Source organism: Crocodylus siamensis, chromosome 5, assembly GCF_052110815.1.
Source record: "Crocodylus siamensis isolate JL-2025a chromosome 5, ASM5211081v1, whole genome shotgun sequence".
In the NCBI taxonomy this organism is placed as follows: domain Eukaryota; kingdom Metazoa; phylum Chordata; order Crocodylia; family Crocodylidae; genus Crocodylus; species Crocodylus siamensis.
In genome coordinates, this window is record NC_143399.1 from 16162867 (window position 1) to 16184230 (window position 21364).

The 21364-nt window shown below is 43.4% G+C and overlaps 1 protein-coding gene across 2 annotated transcripts in view; it reads left to right on the forward strand.

Moving 5' to 3' along the window:
• The window catches only part of ROR1 (ROR family WNT receptor 1), a 283073-nt gene that overhangs the window by 196723 nt on the left and 64986 nt on the right, over positions 1–21364 (forward strand). Inside the window, exons 3-4 of one of the 2 annotated variants that reach the window (XM_090048648.1) lie at positions 11930–12217; positions 14785–14815. In XM_090048648.1, coding sequence (XP_089904774.1) covers positions 11930–12217; positions 14785–14815 — 319 coding nt within the window. Of the gene's footprint in view, positions 1–11929; positions 12218–14784; positions 14816–21364 lie in introns of those variants that run through there. The other variant, XM_090048650.1, reaches the window with a different exon arrangement.

A 21364-nucleotide genomic window follows, 5' to 3' on the forward strand; every position in this document is an offset into this window, starting at 1 on the left:
TCTTCTTTTATTATGATTGATAGACAGAGACCCCAATGGATGATTTGGTTTTTTTTCCCATTGAGAAGTAAGCTCTCCCTTAGTTTCAACACTTCAGTGAGAAATCCTGCTGACTCCTTCCTTAGCATAACTTAAATGAGAGTTTATTGAACGTGGGAACAAACAGTGAATCTATCCAACACATTCAGAGTGGGTGGGCTCCAAACTGATGTACCTTTCTTAGAGAAGCCCAGTTTTCCTGCAGAGAATTTCTGCCAATCCAGACTAAAGAGCTTTTAAGTATAGTTAGGCTGATATGCATTAATATTGGATTTAAAAAAACCAAGCAAATGATCATTATAGATCCAAATGCAGGATCAGGCACTTAATAAAAACCAGCATTGACTTCCACTCATTTGATGCAGATACTCTTATTAGTGTAACTGATGACCATGAGGTGGCCATAGTCATCGTGCAGTGTTTCACCACCTTAGACATAAGCTGTCTTCTCTTTTCTAAGTTCTATGAATAAGGTAATTAAACCAGTTGTAGCCAGAGCAAGACTCCTTGTCCCTGCTTACTGAAAAAAGAAGCATGGATTGCTAAACTTCTCAGGGCAACCTAGATAAACTTCATAACTAGTCTATTGAGGCTCATTTGCAAACTTCATTCCTCTAAATGGTTCAGATAATCTGCTTAAATGCTGAAGTTCAAGTTCGAATTTCCACATTCAGAATCAAATACTCTTTTTCTCAATCCTCAGTTTAGCAATTCATCTCTGCAAGTCAGTCATTCTTTTCCTGTATTGCAAAAAAGAGCAACTCCGAAAGGGCATTTCCTGATGTGTATGTAATTGGAAGTCAGTTGGTGTATGGATCTGTGTCCAGCATATGTGGAGGGGTGCATAGATTTTTTTAAAAACCTTTGCTGGGGTCAGGAACAGTTTGGATAAAAGGTGGTAGTTTTTTCCTGTTCCAGAATACCAAGAGTTTTAAAGAACACAAAGAGAAGACTGAATAAAGTAACCCATTAATTAATTAAAAGAACCTTTTGGGCCTAATCCTGCATGCTTCTCATACCTTAAACTCCTAGTGAAGCCAAGAGGAACTTTAAATGTAGAAGAAATGTAAGATCGCACCCAAAGAGATGTCATGTACAGTGTTAGAAAAAAGACTGTCTCAATGTGGCAGGCAAAACCCTTCTCCCAGTGCAGAGGGTGTTAAAGCTTCAAGATGTGTCTTTGGAAAGTTAAGAGTAACTATGTGGTTGCAGCTGAGATTAACATTCCTTGGACAGAATGACAGGCTTTTATTTTGAAAACCACCTGGGCTCCACTTAAAGTAGTAGAATACCTAAGAATTTATTATGACTGGGAAGGCCTCCTATTTTAACAATGTCAAGACATAATTGTAGAAATATACACACATTTCTTCTTTCAAGACATACAATGAGGTACGTTTTGTTCTTGCACAACTCTTTTTAGAGCACAGCTGTTGCTATTCCATAACATCAAAAAAGCAAAAAAGTCTCACTATAAAGAATACATAATATTTAGACTTTATATGCAGGGTCTCCAATTTATGCTCTTAGAATCATGAAGATGACTTATGATGTGTTGTGTTTGCCTTGGCAAAGGCTCAAAACCAGAAATATATTTCAGGCTAGGCTTTCCAGATATTATCTCAAGTCATTTAAAAGTTCATTATGGGGCACCCACTAGTGCTGCTAGAGTAAAGGGTCTGTCAGCATTTTTTAAGGGTTTATAACTCAGCCATTAAAAAAAAATTCTCTGTGGGCTGAAACTTGGCATTCAGGGTATAGACCCAGCAGCAAACTGTTTTTACAAATTAAAAAAAAATCAATTTGACTATTATTAAATTATAGGTGAGCTAAATTTTATTTAGTATGTTTCTACTTTTCAGACCATTTTCTCATACTTTTCTCACTTAAAAATGTTTAAAACATTGTTTTTATGGAAAGCTGCTTTTAAAGTCTGGACTAGTTTTCCTTGAGTGCTTGAAACTGAAAAAAAGGCTGAGATTTAACTTAGAATATTATTATAATACTTGGCAGAGCATGGGGCTTCTCAACTTCAAAGTGTTCTGCAAGCATTATCTCATTTATCCACACAACAACCTCACTATGAAAGGATGATTTTTCTCACTTTGAGCCAGCGAGCTTAGGTTTGGTTTCTTAAGAAGTCAGCTGGATTAATCCCATGAGAGTTTCAACTGGATTTGGGTGTCTAACATTCTTAGTCTGCTTTAAAAATCTTAAAGTAATTCATCCAATACTACAGAAAGCATCAATTTCACAGCCCGGATTAAAACTTAAGCAATTTAGGTTTCTGCCGCTAAACCAAATGGTTCTCAACTTCTCTGTCCCTGTGAGCTGGATGATTACAGCGGGCCCAGTCTGCAGGCCAGATCTACTTGCAGGGTCAATCTGTGAGACTGATCCAGTGTATGGTTAGAGTGCAAGGTTAGATCTGGCATATGGGATCTGCCATGACCCCATGTGCTGGAGTGATGAAGCACTAATGTGATCTGGTACAAGTCAGCCTTGGTGAGGCCGCAGCTGGAGTACTGCGTCCAGTTTTGGGCTCCACAATTCAAAAAGGATGTGGAGAAGCTTGAGAGAGTCCAGAGGAGAGCCATGCGCATGATCAGAGGTCAGGAAAACAGACCTTATGACAACAGGCTGAGAGCCATGGGGCTCTTTAGCCTGGAAAAGCACAAGCTCGGGGGTGATCTGATGGCCACCTATACGTTTATCAGGAGTGACCACCAGTACCTTGGGGAACGTCTGTTCACCAGAGCGCCCCACGGGATGTCGAGGTCGAACAGTTATAAACTACTGCGAGACCGTTTCAGGCTGGACATAAGGAAAAATTTCTTTACTGTCCGAGCCCCCAAGGTCTGGACCAGCCTGCCATCGGAGGTGGTTCAAGCCTTGAACATTGAACACCTTCAAGAGTAAATTGGATGCTTATCTTGCTGGGACCCTATGACCCCAGCTGACTTCCTGCCCTTTGGGGGCGGGGGGGCTGGACTCGATGATCTTCCAAGGTCCCTTCCAGCTTTAATGTCTATGAAATCTATAAGTGGCTAAGTCACCTGGAGCGTGGGGCTCCCCATTGATCTGGAAATTTGGTGGCAGAGGAGTTGTGGCAGAGTTAATTGCCACAGCTCTGGGAGCATTAATGCTGCTACAGCTCCCCCAGTGCTAAATTCCCAGTCTCATGGGGAGCCCCCTTGGCCAGATGACCCAGCTTGGTAGGTTAAGCACTGCTGCATTAAAATGTTCAGCTTTGTAAACATATTAATTATTTTGCATAAACACCCACCCACCCACAAAGAGAAACTAATTCATTTAATAAATTAATTATAAACAATATTTGAAGCAGAAACACTCAGCCTCTGGCATCTATAGAGATACTTCATGGGAACACCATCAGTTTAATTGTGACACAGCAGTTATATTGTTAGCAGAGTGAAATGTGTCTGCATGGTAGCATTCTGGCATTATGTTTGCAGTCAGTGCAGCAGTAATAGTTTGTCAGCATCTTTCCTCCTGTTGTTGGGAAGTACAGAAGGAGATCTACACTCCTGCTGTCCTGTGAAGAGGGGCTTTGTTCATGGAAGAAGTGAAGCCAACCGTTGTTTTGCTCAAGTCAATAGGATATAGTTTGGGAGGTACCTGTGTATGAAAGAGGAATTGAGTTATGGACATTTTATTTCTGATCAATGCTCATCAGGCAGACAGGTTGAAGACTGTGGTGTTGACAGTAGAACAGAGGAGATGCCAAGAAAATAGGACTTGCACCTATTCCTTCACTCTAGGTAAGTTTAGTAGTTAATGCATTCATTAGTTCAGCAGTCAGTGCCTTGCAGCAAATGAACATTCTTACCTTTTCTTACCGATTAGTGGTTCTCAATCATTTTAGACTCAAGCCACCCCTCCAAAACGTTTCAAAATGTAGTGGCATCCCATTTGTACCTCCTGAGCATAAATACAAAATACTATAAAATACAAAATGCTGATGGGTACCTACTGCAAGAATAGGTTAGTACAACCAATCTGAATAAGATATATGCTAGTGACTGTTAAGTGCTATTCTCCTCACCACTGACTCTTTTGCAAGTCAAGGTGAGCCACAGAATTGCATACAATTCACCCAGAATTCCTCTGCTGCACCCTCTCTCAGCCTATGATTAATGTGACCCCACCATCCATGAGCTGAAACTAGACCAGGTTGCCCTGCATCCCAGCTGCACATAAATTTTTGGAGCATCCCAGGACTTGACAAGAACTTCCAGACTCAGTCATGAGTGGGGGTTAATTAGCACATGGATCCTTTGTGGGGGGTATTTGGAGTAGATTCATAGATTGTTAGGGGCTGGAAGGGACCTTGCAGATCATTGGGTCCAGCCCGCCTGCTGTAGGCGGGAAGACAACTGGGGTCAAGTGATCCCAGCACTGTCCAGTCTTCTCTTGAAAACCTCCAGGGTAGGTAACTGCCCCACCTCTGGAGGGAGTTTATTCCATAGTCTGGTCACCCTGACTGTGAAGGAGTTTTGCTGGTATTAAGCCTGAAGCGGCCTTCCAGAAGTTTATATCCATTGGTCCTGGTCTTCCCCAGGGGTGCCCTAGTGAACAGTTGTTCACTGAGCTCCTGATGCACTCCTCTGATAGAACAGTAAGCCACTATCAAGCCCCCTCTCAACCTTCTCTTTAGGCTAAAGAGGCCCAGGTCCCTCCGCCTTTCCTCATATGGCTTGCCTTGCAAGTCCATAATCATACAGTTGGCTCTTCTCTGGACCCTTCTCAAGTTTTTCCACATCTTTGAACTGTGGCACCCAGAATTGGACCCAGTACTCCGACTGCGGTCTCGCCAGTGCTGAGTACAGCGGGAGCATCACTTGCTTAGTTTTACGCAAGATGCATCGGTTGATGCATGCCAGAGTGTTATTTACCCTGCTGACAACCACCTTGCACCGATTCGTGTGATGGTCAGTCATTACCCCTAGGTCCCTTTCAGCCATGGTGCAAGTCAAGCTGTCACCACTGAGCCTGTATGTATGTTAAGGGTTATTTGCCCCCAGATGGACCACCTTACACTTTATCTAGTTCCGGTCTACCCAACTCTCTAACCTTCCCAGGTCTGCCTGTATCAGCAGCCTTTCTGCTGGTATGGCCACACTGCCCCATAACTTGGTGTCATCCATGAACTTGGCCAGCAAGCTTTTCACTCCCCCATCCAAATCATTGCTAAAGATATTGAAAAGCACTAGTCCAAGCATGGACCCCTGAGGGACACCACTGGCCACTTCACACCAAGACAACGTGAATTCGTTCATGAGAACTCGCTGGGTCCTACCCTGTAGCCAGTCTCCCATCCACTGAATGGTTGAGCAGCTGAGCCCACAATCTTCCAATTTTCCTACAAGGATATCATGGGATACTAAATCAAAAGCCTTTTGAAAGTCTAGGTATATAACATCTACCTCGTCCCCCATGTCCAGGTGGTGAGAGACCTGGTCGTAGAAGGAGATGAGATTGGTAAGATGAGACTTACTCGTGACAAAGCCATGCTGGCTATCATTCAGAATCTGACCTTCCATGAGCATATTGCACATAGATTCTTTAATGAGCTTTTCCAGGATTTTCCCTGGGATAGAGATTAGGCTGATTGACCTATAGTTGTCCAGGTCCTCCCGCTTCCCCTTCTTGAAGATGGGCGCAATGTTGGCCCTCTTCCAAACTTCAGGGATCTTCCCTTTGCACCACAAATTCTGAAAGAGCTTTCCAAACTTCAGGGATCTTCCCTTTGCCCAGTGTGCCCACTATGAGCCTTATTTCGCTTGACTTTCCCCATGGTCTAGTGAAATACCGAAGCAAAGTGGGCATTCAGGAGTTCCATTTTTTCCTGAACGTTGGTTACCAGCTGTGTCCCACACTTCCATTTGTTCTCCTTCTACTTCCTACATACCTAAAGAAAGGCTTCTTATTGTCCTTGACTCCTGTGGCTAACCTAAACTCAGTCGCCGCCTTGGCTTTCCTGATCATTTCCCTACAAGTGCTGGCCACTAAACTATAGTCCTCCTTGAGGACTGTCCCTAGCTTCCACTGTGTATATACCTCTTTCCTCTTTTTTTAAGAGGACCGCAATGCCCCTATTAAGCTAGGAGGGCTTACCAGCCCTCCTGCTACCTTTTCTCTTTGCAGGAACGGTGTTCTTTTGTGCTTCAAGGATCATGCCCTTCAGCAACGACCACTCTTCGTGCACCCCATTTGCCTTTCCTTCATGGTCCCCCATTGCCTCCCCTACTAATGCTCTGAACCTGTCGAAGTCAGCATACACACATACTGAGCAGTGCTGAGTTATGGGGTCACCATTGAGGGTAGGGCCACACTAATCATATGTGCCAAGCTGAGAGAGGGTGGAACACAAGGATTCTAGGTGAAATGTACACAATGTCGTGGCTCACCATGGCTTGAAATGCTGTTGACTCTGGTGGGGCACAGCTCAGTGAACTATGTGCTAAATCATAAGCAGAGATCCAGGTTTTCTGTTCACTGCAAGAAAATGTGGATTTTTTCCTTTAAAGGAGAAACATATGGAAAACCATGGAAAATTTGAAACAGGCTGCTTGGGGCTGAGGGTGTGGGGGAGGATTATCACAGGCAGGGGGTGCAACATGTATGTGCGCATGCACACATCATGGAAGCCAGACAGCATAGAGAGCAGTTCCTGCAGCTGCCCCATAGGTAAGTCTGGGGGGCAGGGGACATAGGTGACATGTCAAGGAGGCATGGTGGTGGCATGTGCCCCCCACAGATTTGTGCACCCACAGCGGGCATGGGGCTGAACTGGCTGGACCAGCACAGGCAAGAGCCACCTCTGTGGCCTAGTAGGCAGGACCCAGTGCAGGAGGGCAGAGCGGGGTGGCAAGATTGCCACTACCAACACCAAGACTCCTATGCCAGGCATGCCACCAGCAGCATGAGGAGTAATTGGGGAGGGGGGGCACTGCCCTCACCTTCTCCCACTGCCAGCTGCTGCCATGGCCCAACTGTCGCTGTTGCTCCCCTCAGGCTGTGGCTCTACCCTAGAGGGGAAATGGGGTGGGGGGCAGAACAGGTGGCTTGAGGGCTTGATGGCGGCTGGGCCATGGCGATGGGGTAGAGCTATGGGTCGGCACACAAACAGCTGGCAATGCAAGGACATGAGGATATGCCACCCTTTACCTGCCAACACAAGGACGTTCCACCCTCTCCCTGTCCCCACCCCTCCCAGTCCATTAGTCCTTATGCTGTTGGTGGCATGGCTGGCCTGAGGGGTCCTGGTGACTAACCTGGTCCTGGGTCTCGGCACCATGCTTCAGCCTCCCATGCCAGGTCCTGCCTGCTGGGCCACAGAAGCAGCTCCTGCCCATGCCAGTCTGACTAGACTCAGCCATATGCCTGCTGTGGGTACACAAATCTGGTGGGGCACATGCCCCCTCCCCCAGTACCCCTAACACCTTGCCTATGGCATTGCCTATGGTTGGGCACCCATGCCCTACATGCTGCGGCTTGAGGGCAGGAAGAAACATGTTGGGGGTCAAGAGCAGCAGCAGGGCTGGGGGGTAGTGGGAACTGTGGGTCAGGAGTAAGGGGCAGTGGCAGAGCTGGGAGGCTGTTGCTTGAGAGTGAGGGGCACTCACTATCAAGGCTGCTCAGCACCACAAAGCAGCAGGAGGGCAGCCACAGCTAGACCCACATCCTGGTGAGCAAAGGGGGCATGGGGAGCTCTGATTTTCTGTGATATGAAAACTAAAATCAAATGCCAAAATATACAGGTATTTAGAATTTATTTTATTGTAACAATTGAGGTACTGGTAGGCTTCCAAATTGCTATAAAATGGTAAATATAGCCATAAAACATAGTGTTCAATTGATGCCTTTATATATAGTGGTGTTTCATTTTAATCATGGCAAAACATGGATTTGGAGTTTTTTAATGAAAGAATTTTGTATTTTTTTATCAGAGAAATTAGGGTTTTTAAACACAGAAAGCAGGATCCCTGACATAAGCCTTTTGACTTTGAACTAATATCTTGCATAGGTTATACTAGATATAAGTAGGTGCCAGAGTACTATTCAAAAGTGTGTTTTTGACTACCTGTGCTAAAAATTGCATCAGTTTAAAAAACGGTAACATGAATCAATTCTGGATGAAGTAAGTGCGTGAGTAGTATATGCAAATTCCTACAGCCATGTTTAATGTCATGATTATTGTTTTCAAATTGGCTCCTCACTTTCATGTGCTCAGGGAAAGCAGTGTCTGACGGTAAAAGGAGGGGGAAGGGACTGCCAGGAGTAACAGTTGAGGGGAAGCAGAGAGCAAAGGACTACCTGATTTCCCCCATATTTATTTTCGCTGCTGTAGTAGTGGAAGAAGGACAAATTCAAGGTAAACCTCCAATAATTAGATTCTGTACCTGGAAAATTATAATCTAATTATTGGGGGTCATCTTATAATCAGGGTCATCTTCTATTTGAGTCAATATGGTAATATGATGCAGGCAGCAGACTTTTCTGCTTCAGCTGCTTCTCAGTACAGCTCCAACATGCTCCTAATAACTGAGGCATGCAGGACAGTTTCTCCCCATAACAGCAGCAGTACTGGCCACATGGGAACACCCAGCTGAGAATCACAGTTTTAGATGCAAGTATGAGATTTCTTGAAAGTGTTGGTGCACTTCTGCCTTATTTTTATTACAAAACTACCTTGTTCTTCTGAGATAGTCATGTTATGAAACCACCAAATCATGTTAAACTTGATTATTAAATTTTGTTAGAATCTCAGACCTCAGCTTGAGCTCCCAGTGGTTTGCAGCTTGGTCTGAATTAGGGTTTGGGCACAAACTTTTTGGATGTAAGATTAAGCTAAGCTGATTTCAACAGATTTTAGGGTTTATGTACTAATCTGGGGGAGAGTTATGGCTTAGAAAAGGATCAGAAACCCTAAGAATCCTGAGTTGGTTCTTCAAAAACTGTATTTTCATGTGTATTTTTAGAGGAGTCCTAGCTTTTACTGTAAAGCATACTCTATCTATCACTGTTTATTTCTTCTGGTCTTTTTTTGCCCATTCTCAAGTCTGATACCTGCTCAACATCCCCACTTCATTACTTGAATCCCTTGCATGTCCTGCTTCTTAAACATTGTGTGTATAATATAAGTTGTCTGTAAAGTTGTCAGCAAGATCCTCACAGGGAAATTAACATTCCACTTTCTGGCAACTTGCGCTGTAAGCAGCTAAATTGCTGCTTTTGAAATACTATCAAGAATTATGTAGATTAGCATTGTATAGAAATATTATATTGGATAATTAAATGTGGTTATTCAGAAGTTATATGCTATTAGCATGATTTTATTAAATGCAGATTGTGGTGAGAGCCCAAGAATGTACAAGCTGACTTAGATTATGTTTCCCAGTGAGTTTATTAAGATAGCCTGTCGGAAATACTTCTGGCCCTGCAGTACAGGATGCGGAGATGATTTGCATAGCATATAAGGCCTTGCCTGCAGAACTAACTGGGATCTCTAGGGACTGAGCTCAGTTTGCCCAGTCCAGAAACATGCTTCTTTATAATTTCCCCTCACCTATGGAATCGCTCCCCCTTTGTAGTCATTATGTAAAAGGTTCTGGTAAATTAGATGCATGTAAGCCTAAATCCAGTCATCTTTTCCTTCTTGTTCATGCCTGCCTGCACTCTAGAAGCCGTCTTCAGTGGTGCAGACAGTGTGCATAGATGCACCTTATTACTCTCCATTGTTACAGTGTAGTGTAGTGACTAACCCAGAGTAAAAGTCAGTCCCAGCCCCAAAGAACTAATGCTCAGCCTAGACGTAGTTGTAGCGAAAGGCACATGAGTAAGGTGAGTAGTGGGGTAGACTGCAATTATTATATTAGTGGTAGATTTTTTTTAATGGGTGTGGTTTAGTTAGGAATTTGCGTAGGAGGGTTCATTAGATAAGTGGAAAAGCAAGGAATGGGGAGAAGAGGGGAAGCTGAAAGAGGAGTATGGAGAGCAGGTAGCATAAGACTTACAAGAGAAGGCAGAGAGAGAGGTTTGGAGTGAGTAACCAGTTGCACAATATCCATATACAAAGCCGTAGCATGCAGCCAGTTCCTACAACATCTGCAGAGGCTGCTTTTATCCTTGCTTTGAAGGAACTGAAAGAAAGCTGTCACTGCTTCCCCATTATTGACTGATGGGGAACATTAAAGACAAGAGTTGGTCTCAGTTGAGGCCCATCTTTTCCCATTTCCCCTGCACAATATCTGGACTCCCCCAACACCTTCTCCATGCAGTGACAGCACAGATGTTCTACAGTGCCAGTCAATGAACTTCGTTACCTATGGACCAGGCGGTCCTCTCCAAGGTAAACTGGAAGATCAAGTGTAAGCTCCTTTAAGCAAATATCCTTCCCTTGGCTGTATTAGTCTGTCTCCTAGCTCAATGAGGCCCTGATAGTGGGGGTACCTTTGGAAACAATAGCAATGGACATGATGATAATCAAAATGTGTTCCTCTCATACTTCTCTGTTGCTTTAGATTGTGTTTCTATGGCAAGGACTTCCTTTTCATTAAGAGGATTCAATTCTGGCATTGGATGAGCAACAGTGGAGACTGATCCTTTCTCTGCCGCTCTGGAGTGGACAGTACATTGCAGATGAACTGTCTGTTCCCAAGTGCAGAACAGCGCGTCTGTCCTTCCGTGATACCTCAGCTAAGACAACCAAGACTTAGCTACTTAAAACTAGGCTGGATTTGAACCTGTGGCAGAAAGGAAAGGCTGTCTAGTCCATTGCCATTACCCCAATCTATCTAGTCCTCTGATTTTAAGAGAGATAACTAAACTTTTGAATGCTAGTACTTGGTGAAAGAAGCCAGTGTCCACAAACAGACAAGAAAACAGCATATCTCTGAATTTTGATTTTAACATTTTCCATTGGCACAAAATTAAAGGATTCTTGATAATAGAGTTATACTTAAAATGTCACCTGCTTCTGATTTGAAAAGAGAACATCTTTAGAAGATCATCTCCTGAGGTCCTGAAAATGTCATTTCACCCATTTCATATTTTGCCTATAAGAAAGAAAGAATAAGGAAAGAAAGTAACACTTAGTGGTTGTAAAATTCTTTATAGCATCAATAAAAAAAGTTTTAATTTTCATTTTTGGTTTTGTTCTTTTCCTGTACTGTATGCTTTTCCATTTTCTGAAGCTCATTTTAAAACTACTCTTTCTTCACTTTGGGGGATATTTTATATCTAGGCCTGAATTACTCAAAGGGACCTATTTGTCAGAAGAGATGGGCACCCACTATGCACCAAAATAAATGGGCAGATTTTCAAAGGAATGGAAGGCATGCCATTTATAGCTGAGCCCCTTGGAAAATCTGGCTCTGGTTTGAGTTCAGAGCACCTGGATGATGTGGCCCCAGAGCTTGTTTGACAGTCTCACACTAATTGTTTGGGTATGGAATAAGAGCAAACATGACCTTATGTTTGCGATGTTGAATAAAGAAAGCAATGTGATACGGGGAAAGCTGACAGAACTAGCGTTTAGATCAGCAGTTCTTTTGACATCATATCTGTATGGAGAAAAGGGAGACCACAAGAAATGTAACACCTTTCTCCAAATAAGATAAACTGATAAAAGGAACACAGACTTTTATCATCCCTTCTTTTACTACACAAAGTCCTATTGGATATGAAAAGTGGCTTTATTCCTGAGATGTCTATTATCAAGTATTTACATTTGGCATTAAGTCTAAATTTGTTAACATCGAGTTCTTTCATCATCCTGTAGAAGGCAAGAATGAGATTTCTTTAAATCTGTCATTTCTAAGTTTGAAGGTATTGTTCACCTTTTCTCCCCTTGTGTATTTAACAGATTACTTCCTGACACTTGATGAGCCTATGAATAACATAACCACCACTCTTGGCCAGACGGCAGAACTGCATTGTAAAGTCTCCGGCAATCCTTCTCCAACTGTACGCTGGTTGAAAAATGATGCACCAGTGGTTCAAGAACCCCGAAGGATATCTTTCCGTGCAACAAGCTATGGGTCTCGATTACGAATAAGAAACCTTGATACTACAGATACAGGCTACTTCCAGTGTGTTGCAACTAACGGCAAGAAGACCGTTTCCACGACTGGTGTGTTGTTTGTGAAATTTGGTAAGAATTACCTTCCCGAACTTTTTATGTTACTTGGGAAAAGTGCTGGATGAACAGGACCAGCAATAGAAGTTCTTTGTAAAACCACAGAAAAAAATAGCGCAAGGAGGTCAGCAATGCAAGCTTCTCTGTGATGGTTGGTAATTGTGACTGTTGCTGGGATGGATTTTGTGATGAGTCTACTGGGACTAGGACTTAGGCAAGGGAACTTATTTAACAGAGGACATTGAAAAGCCTTTAACAATCTTTAGCTTTTTTCTAACTGAGGCCCTGGCACACATTAGTTACGGCGCAGTTAATACATGAATTTCACCATAAATATTAACAGTGTTACACATTCAGCCAATTTTTCCATGAAGTGGCAAACCAACCACAAAAACATTCCACAGACCTTTGTGGCTCACTTGTATGGTGCCATAAATTGAACATGCAGCACCCCCATGCCAATGCTGACAATCGGCAGATTGTATCGGGATCAGCATCAGAACCAGGACAGCTTCAATCCCGATGCCAAAAATAAGCTGCCAGGAAAGAAGGTTGCAAGATTCCCCACTGTATTGGAGGTGTGTGTGGCGGGGGGGGCAGAGGTCCTGGCACCCCCTGAGCCCAGCAGCCTTTCCTGCCTTGCCCTGCAGCCCCTGCCAGAACCAGACTTGGGACTTTCCAGAGCTGGGTCAGACAACGAGTTGACAGCCCTGGATCTGGAGTGAGCTGGGGGCAGGGGGAAACCCTGGGTTCAGAACAGAGCTGCAGATTACCTGATCTGCAGATCCAGATGTGCATGGCAGAAGGCACACCGTTTGGGATGAGGCATAAAATTACTCTGATCCCAGTCGTACCATTATCTTAATGTCTGCCCACAGGCCTTAGCAAGATTTGAACCAGCAGTCAGATCAGAAAGACACTGTTGTAAATCTTCAACCATGAGACACTTTTTTTACCCCCCTTTGTATAAACAGGAGAAGCCTGGAGAAGACTGAAATTGAAATGCTCAATACAGTAAAAATAGCAGCTGCATTACCAGTATCATTTCCAAGGGTTGCAAAAAGTAACACGTTTTCTCTCTGAGCCAAAGTATATCTTCAGATAATTGATTACAGAGGTGGCCTGACAATTGTGAGGACCTCAAACAAGAAACAGGTTTTTGTATGTCTTCCCTTTACTTCCACTTTCAGAGGAGAATACTGCTGTGAGCTGAAGAGGTTACATAGACTTAATGAGTATTTGTAAAAATGGGCAAAGAATGTATAAGGAATAATATATTTAATGAATTTCATGGCTTTTTGGTTCATAAATAATTCAGATTGCCTCAAATTGGTTTATATTTAGATCATTCACTGAATAATTTCTGAAAATAACTCCTGGCAGGTAGCCGATTGACAAGCAGTTGTTACTCAGTGATCAGGATTCGAAATTCAGGATAGTTTGTAAAGGAAAGGAGGAGAGAAAAGAATTCTTTTTTTTTACGTAGCATTTCTGTAACAGACACTCAGTAGCCTTCTAAAGGAGATGCTGATTTAACATTAATTTGAAATCTAGTTTACATAACTATTCCTTAAGGCTTAAGGCATGGTGTTACATGACTATTCCTGCCAGTAAACATAGCCTTTCGAATATTTTCAGAAATCAGACACGAAAGAGTGTGAACATAGTATAAGGCCCTGATCCAAAACTCACTGGAATCAATGGGAATGCCCTGCTGCAAATCAGGCCTTCACTCAAATGAACTTAAGCCATTTTCAATAGTTCTTTTTTGTGGCATTTGTTAGTCAACCATGGCTGTTGCATATGTCACATACAGCCCTGTCTTCTGGTTTGGGAAACTGAGAATAATCTGTTAAAATAAATAATCCATATTTAATATGATATACAGTTGTTTTCATCTTCTAAATCAGTGGTGCTCAACTTTTTTCCCTTGCAGGCTAGATGGGCAGTGCCTAGTCTGACTGCTGGCCAGACCAGTCCAGTGCCTGAGATCAACACCATGGGCACTATCTAGCCAGGCAAAGGCGGGCAGGGGGTAGCCCAGCCCAAGCCTGGCCTTGCAGGGCAGGGAGAGAGCAAAGGGAGAGGGATGTGAGTCAGCTGGGGGGGGGATGGTGAAGGGGGCATGGTTCAGCACTGCAGGAGGGATGGGGCTTGATCCTGGTTCAACCTGGCACTGCAGGGGAAAAGGGGGTGTGGCCCAGGCCCATGGCAGTGGGGTGGAGAAGAGGTCAGGGGGCATGGCACAGCCCTGGGGAAAGGAAGGGGGCTTGACCCAGCCCTGCACAGAGAAGGAGGCATGGCCTGGCTCAAATCCAGCCCCACAGGGCGAAGGGGTACAGCCCAGCTCCAACTGACTGGGCTCTAGGAATTTGGCAGGGAAGAGGGTGGTGTATTAATGGCCACTGCTGCTCCTCTGCCAAATTTCTGAACCCCAGGGACTCCCATGGGGCAGATGCACTGGCTGCATTTTTGGCCTGCAGGCTAGAAGTTGAGCACCTCTGTTCTAAAGGTTTGCTAAGATATCTTGCTAGGTACCCTTCTATAACTAATCTTGCTATTTCTACTCTCTCTTTTTTCAGGTCCTCCACCAACAGCAAGTCCAGGATCATCGTAAGTTTTTTATTTATTAGTATTTATATCGGCAGTTAAACATTAACTTGTCATTTTATGCAATAGTAGTAGTTGAACATTCTGTTTAAATGTATAGCGGTTTGGGACAACTGTATTATCTAAGACATGGGTACGTTTCCAAAGTGTCCTGTCAGCTCCTCTTTTTTACACTAGACTGTTTGTGTAATTTTCAGCATTTATTTTCTTTGGATCATGTGCTACCCTCAGCTTTTACACAGTCCCATTGACTTCTGTATACATGCTGCTCATGGAATATGGGTAGAATGTGTCTTTTAACATGTGATGGAGCCCAATCTTGAAAGCAATTTCTTCTGGGTGTAGTTCTTAGTGCCCAGCAATAATTTCACTGATATTAATCAGACTAAATGTATTGAGAATTGTACCTAATACTTAAATAGATCCAGTCTTTAAAACATGAAATGTACATTTGAAGGTGGTAACTAATTATGTGGTAGCAAGTTATTTATCAGCACTTTAATTGAAACTTGACCTGTCTTAGTGACATGAGAGATGCTGAACTGGTGACGGAAATAAATGCAGTAGTAACCAAAGTGAGAAACTAAACCAATTTTAGGTGTGTAAAATTTTGAGGCTTATCAATGTTCCGTATTTAAAGATGATTAGGTAACCCTAGATGTATTGCAGAGAATAAGTGTTCTGGTTACAAACTGGGGAAGGCCTCCAACTACAGAATGACGTGCCACGATGCCTTCTATTGGAATGTCACAAGATGTGTCTTTGCCTGTCTGTCTTTATGAAGGTATCTTACATCAAGGCTCCTTTGTTTGTTCGCAAAGGTAGAGCTTTTGTTTTTGATAAGGATTTCTCTTGTAGCTTTATGGCCTTGAAGGGGGTGTTCTTAATTGTGTTAAATCCCAGATCTCAGTAAGCTAGTGTTCTTTTGCAGTTCAGGAGACTTCATTATTTAGGGAAGCTAGATGCTTTCAAGTTTCATAGTTTGTAGGGTCAGTGTTCGTAAAGCCATGCCAAGGGTCCCGCAATGACTGCAGCTAATTCCCTCAGCGCTCTGGGGTGGAGATCGTCCGGACCAGAAGTTCCCTGACTAGATCCTCACTAACCCTTGGCCAAGGTGCGCCTGCCCTGGGGTCTGAGGGGGGCCCAGAGGAGGGGTGGCTGTTGTGGTCCCTGCTCAGGAAAATGGAGGCAAAGAAATCATTAAATATGTTAGCTTTGTCGTCTGGTGTGACGACCAAATTTCCTAGCATGTCCTGCAGGGGCCCCATGTTACCCGGAACCTTCTTTTCGCCCCCTATGTATTTAAAAAGGGACTTCTTGTTGTCCTTGATCCGGGAAGCTAGTCCCAGTCCCATCTCTGCCTTGGCCTTCCTGACCACCCCCCTGCATCCCTGAGCAACCACAGTATAATCCTCCCTGGTGATGACCCCTCCCTTCCATTGGGTGTGCGCCTCCCTTTTAGCTAAGTGAGCAAGATGACATGGGATGCATGCTAAGGGTACAGGTGGAATTGGCTGAGGTAATTTCAGAGCCAATAGCTATCCTCTTTGAGGACTCATGGAGGTCAGGTAAAGTCCTGGATGATTGGAAAAAGGCAAATGTATAGTGTCCACCCTTAAGAAAGGGAGGATTAAATTACAGAGGCTGTCAGCCTAACCCTGGGACCCGGAAAGATCATGGAGTAGGTCCTCAAGGTACTGCTTGATATCTTCATTAATGATTTGGACAGTGGAATTGAGAATGTGTTTAGCAAATTTGTGAACAGCACCAAGTTGGGTACAGTTGCAGATGCTCTGGAGCAGGGGCGGGCAATTATTTTGCAGGGAGGGCCGCTTACTGAGTTTTGGCAAGCCATCGAGGGCCACATGACAGGCAGCCCAGGGCAGATTAATATTAATTTTCTCATTTTTTTAGGGGCCTTGCAGGCTGGATAGAATGGCTTGGCAGACCACATTCAGCCTGCGGGCCACATTTTGCCCACCTCCGCTCTGGAGAGTAGGGCTAGGATCCAGAATGACCTAGATAGACTATGGAAATGGTCTGCAGTCAATCAGATGAGATTCAGCAAGGACAAAGAGAAAGTCCTGCACTTGGGAAGGAATAAATGTATGCACAAATGCAGACTGAGAATGACTGGCTAGGTTGCAGTACTTCAGAGAATGACTTGGAGGTTACAGTAGATCATATGCTGAATGTGAGCCAACAGTGTGCTTTTGTTGCAAAAAAGCCCAGAGCATACCAAGTTGTATTAACAGGAATGTCACCTGCAGATCTAGGGGAGAGATTCCTCTGCTGTGTTCGGCATTGGTGAGGCCTCGCCTGAAATACCATGTCCAGCCCTCCGTCCCCGCCCCCCACTTCAAGAAGGATGTGAACAGTTTGGAAAGTATCCAGCACAGAGCAACAAAAATGATTAGGGGCCTAAGAGGCAAGACTTATGAGGAAAGTCTGAAAGAACTAGAGATATTTAGTCTCAAGAGAGGAACTAAATTAACAGCTAGGAAACTAAAAGATGAAGGGATTTGATAACAAACTTTAAATACTTGAAGGGCTATTATCAAGAGGATGGAGATGAGCCTTTCTTGGTGGCCATAGTGGACGAGACTAGGAACACTGGCTTTAAGCTTCAGCAAGAGAAATTTAGGTTGGAGATTAAGGGGAACTTTCTGACTATGTGGGTGATCAAGCCTAGGAACAGGCTAATTAGAAATTTTGGAATCACCATCCTTGGAAGTTTTCAAGAGCAGGTTAGATAGATACTTGGCTGGAGTGCTTTAGACAGGGATGCTCCTGCCTTCAATAGGGGGCTGGACTAGATGAGTTGGTGAGGTCCCTTCCAGCCCTACTTTCCTATGTTCCTAAGAGAAAAGAAAAGTCTAGTGTTTAGTGCTGTGGCCATTTAGATTTGTCATACCACGTTAAGCAAAACAGATTTGTGGAATTCTTCCATTTATAGCAAATTCTTTGAAGAAGAGAATTTGAACTCAACTACAGGCCCTCATCACACCAAAGAGGGCACAATCCCACCACCTTCATTAAGATTGTTTTGAAGTCTAAGGGTATAATACAAAGCTCTTTGAAGTAAACAGAAGAACAGTCAATTATTTCAATTTACACTGAATCAGATATCAAATTAGGAAACTGAAATTTTAATGTTTGTTCCTTAACAAACCCAGGATGTCATTTCAGATATAGCACTGTCCATTTATCATATGTGAGGACAAATACAAAATGTTTTAAAGGGGAAATATTTTAAAAGAAAGGAAAGCTGGGACTCCCTCTTCTTTAATGGTAGTTGAGTTTTCGACTATATATACATATCATAATTGTAATTTTGTAATCAAAAATTCTTAATCACACCTTCATCATCCTGGAAAATTGTAGATTCCTCCTCATGAAGGAGCACATGATAATTAATGACGTGGAAACCATGTCTAAAGAAATAGATATGATAATCAAAGTCTGCTTTATTTGACGGTGCAATTTTTTTCAATAATAATCCTAGTAAAACTTGATGTATATGTATCAAGGGAGTCAATCAGGGAAGATACCTGTGAGAAACAAAAGATAAACAAGAATAAAAAAAATAATCTTGAGCACAGTTCAATTCTGCAGTCATTGACTCCGGACTAATAGCCGTTTGAATGAGAGCAGTTAGATTCCGTGGAACTAAAGAACAGCTAGAGGGAAAGAAAGTGAGATGCAAACAATTGAGAGAAAAAAGGAAAGAGAGAAAAGAGAGAAAGTCTCTTCAAAATTGTTTCTTTTTGTCACGTTAGAAAATGATGTAATATTTTCAAACATGGCCCTCCCATCAAGTGAGCAAATACCTCTGAAAAAAATTTAGATCAAACCAAAATGATAAGGAAGAGCTAGTGGGAAAAGTAAATGTACAATGGGTAGCCAAATGTCAAGGCTGTTGTTTGAAGATGTGACGCACAAAACTAAAAGAACCCAGGCAGCACAAAGTGCTTCTCTAGAAACACAGAGCATGTTGTCCAGTGCAGTGAACCCCAGGGTGGTATATTTGTTTAATTAGAAACAGACACTTGTTTTAGTCTTTCTGCAGCTGTATTGCTAGGTTGTCTGATATTCTGGTTATCAAATACTGGGAGCCTATCTCCTCTGAAATGTCCAGCTCCAGAGTCTACTTCCTATCAGATAATTACAGGGGTGCCCGACTTCTTTGCCCAGTGACCCAGATTGGTATTGTTCAGTCCATCCGTGGGCCAGATGTGGGCAGTGCTCCTACACGGATGCAGGGGGGAGACCCTAACATGGCACCATGGAGGTGGAAGGAGGTGTGGCCCTGCCCCAGCAATAGGGAATGGGCATGACCTGGCACTGTGGGGGGGCAAGGTCCCAACCCAGCCCTGCGGGGAGGGAAGGGGGTGTGACCCAACCTCAGTACAGAAGTGGGGGGACATGGCCTAGCCCCGTGGGGCCAGATGCAATGGCTCCACGAGCCTGCATTTGGCCCACAGGCCAGAAGCTGAGCATCCCAGGATTATTAGGTTGCCTTGAAAGACTCAACTGTTCTTGGGTGCCAATGATATAAGGAAAGCCTACTTTCATTTGTAAATGGTTGTCCCTCTTCTAGCTGACTCAGAATTATGCATCTGGGACTAGCAGGTTAGTCCATGGCTCCCTTTTCTTTCAGTGAATACCAGAGCTAGTGGTTTTTCTGCTAGTGGAAGTTGTTTCTTGAGGAGAGACATAGAACTGAGGGGTTGGACACTTGAGTTATAAAATGTCACAACAATTTTTTTCAGGAGTAGCTGCAGTAGTTCTGATGTCCTGGTCATATTAAATTCAGGTAAATACCCCTGGTTCATCTAAATTTCCCAAGAAAGTCAAAAACCCTGCGTTCTGCATTCTCATCCCCTGTTGTTTAGGACTGTTATGTACTTTTGCTGTGCGCTGATGAAGTTACTAAATTTTGTCTGAGCAGTGACTGCATTTAATGCTGATTATCCCTGTGAATTGATTTGAACTTTAAATTTGAAAGAAAAAAGTGCTTTATAAAGGCTCCCAGCTCTACTCATCCCAGTTGCTTATATCCTAAAGGAGTTTCAGACCTCTTAAGTGCAGGGCTCTGGGCAGAGATATTGGGCTGAATCCCCAGCTAAATAAAGAGATTCTAAGTCACCTTTCTCTTCCCAAAGGCACTTAGCATAAATGAATTATTACAATACATCCTGGAAATCTTACAGGGTTTCTATGGCCTGGCTTGTTGTCTGATCCTTGAAGGACCTCTGAACCATGCCACCCACTTAATCTTTGAGCTGTTTGACTGCTACTCTGATGGATCAGCAGTCAGAGAAGATGCATAACAGCTCAGTACAGCAGCAGCCTTTGGAGACACGGCACAGCAGAGCATGAGAGATAAGAGGACTTCACATAAGAAAAAAAAATCTTGATGTGACAACACAGTTGAATTGTCCAGCCACCTTGCTCTGCAGGCAATTTTGTCCACTTTTTTTCCTTTTCATGTATCACACTGGTTCTGATTCTGCACTCAATCTTTCCAGAGTAAATCAGGAGCAATTCTAATGATGGTTTTGGAGCTATTTTATACTACTAGAATAGATTCTACCACAGTGGAGTTCAGTGAGCATGAAACCGGCCCCTGGGAAAGGAGAATCAGACCTACTCGGATCAAGGGTGTCACCCTGTTAACCATGCTTCTGTTCCACAGTCAGTCCTTTGTTAAACTTCTGCTTCTGCCTGGGTCCCGTAACTCCATTTTTGGAACCATGTGTTCTCCTCGGAATAATTCAAACAGGAGCAAGCGGTTCTGTTAACTCCAGTGTGAAAGAAAACAAAATCTTAAAAAGGATGAACCAGACAAGCCCTTCATGAATATAGCGGACTCTGCCGAGGTTCCTGAAGTCATGTGCACGTCGCATGGAAGGGTTGTGCAGTCTCTATAGGAATCACTTCCTGTGTGTTTCATGGCAAAGCAAGTTAGAAAAAGAGCCTGGTATTCTACGTGGCTGCCCATTTAACTTTCCCTGTGAAATGTTGACCTTAGCACACCAGAAATGTTACATGAATAATGCAGTGATGTTCAGACACAGCCTTGTAGTTCTTTGTGATATTTTAAATTTTGAAAGGAGGAAACAACCCACTTTATCTCTGTTATTACTCTTTGGATTGCAATGAACTGAAAAATCTCAGGGCACGTCTGAAAATGAAGCCAATTATATTGCCATGTGTAAGACGATTACTTTTGTAAGTGTATCTGTTGGAAGGTTCTTCTATCCTTAACATACATCATTTCATAGATTCATAGATGGTAAGGGAGTGGAAGGGATCTCAGAAGATCATCAGGTCCAGCCCCCTGCATCAGGCAGGAAAGACAGCTGGGGGTCAGGTAACCCCAGCAAGGTGACTGTCCAGTCTCCTCTTGAAGATTTGTTCAGCTGATGTCAGGGAAAAAGGGTTTGGGCTGTAATTAAAAGGGGGAAATAGTTCATAAACTCAAACAACTCTCTTATAGTCAAAAATTGTTTATTAAATTTATGAACTAGCAAACTCCACAGGCTTCCA